This window comes from Cynoglossus semilaevis, chromosome 18, assembly GCF_000523025.1.
Source record: "Cynoglossus semilaevis isolate Cse_v1.0 chromosome 18, Cse_v1.0, whole genome shotgun sequence".
NCBI lineage: Eukaryota > Metazoa > Chordata > Actinopteri > Pleuronectiformes > Cynoglossidae > Cynoglossus > Cynoglossus semilaevis.
In genome coordinates, this window is record NC_024324.1 from 467092 (window position 1) to 468316 (window position 1225).

The 1225-nt window shown below is 54.3% G+C and overlaps 1 protein-coding gene across 1 annotated transcript in view; it reads right to left on the bottom strand.

The window, feature by feature from the left end:
• LOC103393805 (tumor necrosis factor receptor superfamily member 6B-like) overlaps positions 1-896 on the bottom strand; it is an 11771-nt gene extending 10875 nt beyond the window's left edge. Inside the window, exons 1-2 of the mRNA XM_017041176.2 lie at positions 729-896; positions 3-381 (exon numbers count right to left, since the gene is read on the bottom strand). Of these exons, the coding sequence (XP_016896665.1) occupies positions 3-381; positions 729-731 (382 nt within the window). The 5' untranslated portion in view covers positions 732-896. The remainder of the gene's footprint in view (positions 1-2; positions 382-728) is intronic.
• Positions 897-1225: the final 329 nt, after the last annotated feature.

Genomic DNA, 1225 nt, shown 5'->3' on the forward strand with positions numbered 1-1225 from the left:
GCCCTCTCCCGCGCCACACTCGCTGTGAGCTCTGCAGGTGTAGATGCTCTTGTCGTAGTAGAACCCGTCCATGCACCGGCACCGACGGTTCCGGTCCGCGGCGCAGGGCTCCTCGTCCACCTGGTTCCGTTCACACACGCTGCAGCGCAGACACCTGTCCATGGAGTTCCACAGCTCCGTGAACGAGCCCCGCGGACAGGGGGCGCACTCGCTGGGCCGCGAGGGCGCGCAGCGCGTCCTCAGGTAAGTTCCCGGAGGACAGCTGTCACAGAAGAACTGATGTCCGGTCAGAGGGTCCCTCTGTCTGTAGGTCCGCAGAGGAACACCAGGGGGTGCTGCTGCATCAGCAACAGAAAAGGACAAGAGGAGCAGCAAGAGCAGCTGACGAGGAGGAGGAGGAGGAGGAGGAAGAGGAAGAGGAGGAGGAGTTTCAGTAAACAGAGGTTTATATTTAAACTGACTCAGAGGGAAACCACTGAACAGACCACCTTAAGACTGTTAAGGTGGTCTGTTCTTCAACAAGGACGGGGCTCACACACAAACACACACACACACACACATATTTACACAAAAATATAAATGTATGTTCATACAGAGTTGGTTGTTTACATCCACGTGCACTGTAACGTGCACGCTCCTCAGACTTTAAACCCTGACGACAGATGTTGGTCGCAGCTGTGTGTGTGTGTGTGTGTGTGTGTGTGTGTGTGTGTGTGTGTGAGACTCACCATGGCTGTCTTCAGATGTTGGATGTGGACTGACTCAGATACAGCTGATCCTGGACCTTTATATAGTCCCTGTCACCATGACCCCACCCTCACACGTCACACCCACAGTCACACTCACAGTCACAGTCACAGTCACACTTACAGTCACAGTCACACGTCAGAGTCACACTCACAGCCACACTCACAGTCACAGTCACACGTCAGAGTCACACTCACAGCCACACTCACAGTCACAGTCACACGTCAGAGTCACACTCACAGCCACACTCACAGTCACAGTCACACGTACGCGTCACACTAAAAGTCACACTCACAGTCACACTCACACCCACACCCACCCACACACACACCCACACACACACTCTTGTTTTGAAGTTCTGAAACACCTCTAAGGAGCAGCTGTTGTTACGTCACAGCATCAACAGACACTTCATTGTCCCCAGCACCACCGGGGACACCATCGGCACCAGCGACACCAGTGACACCAGCGACACCAT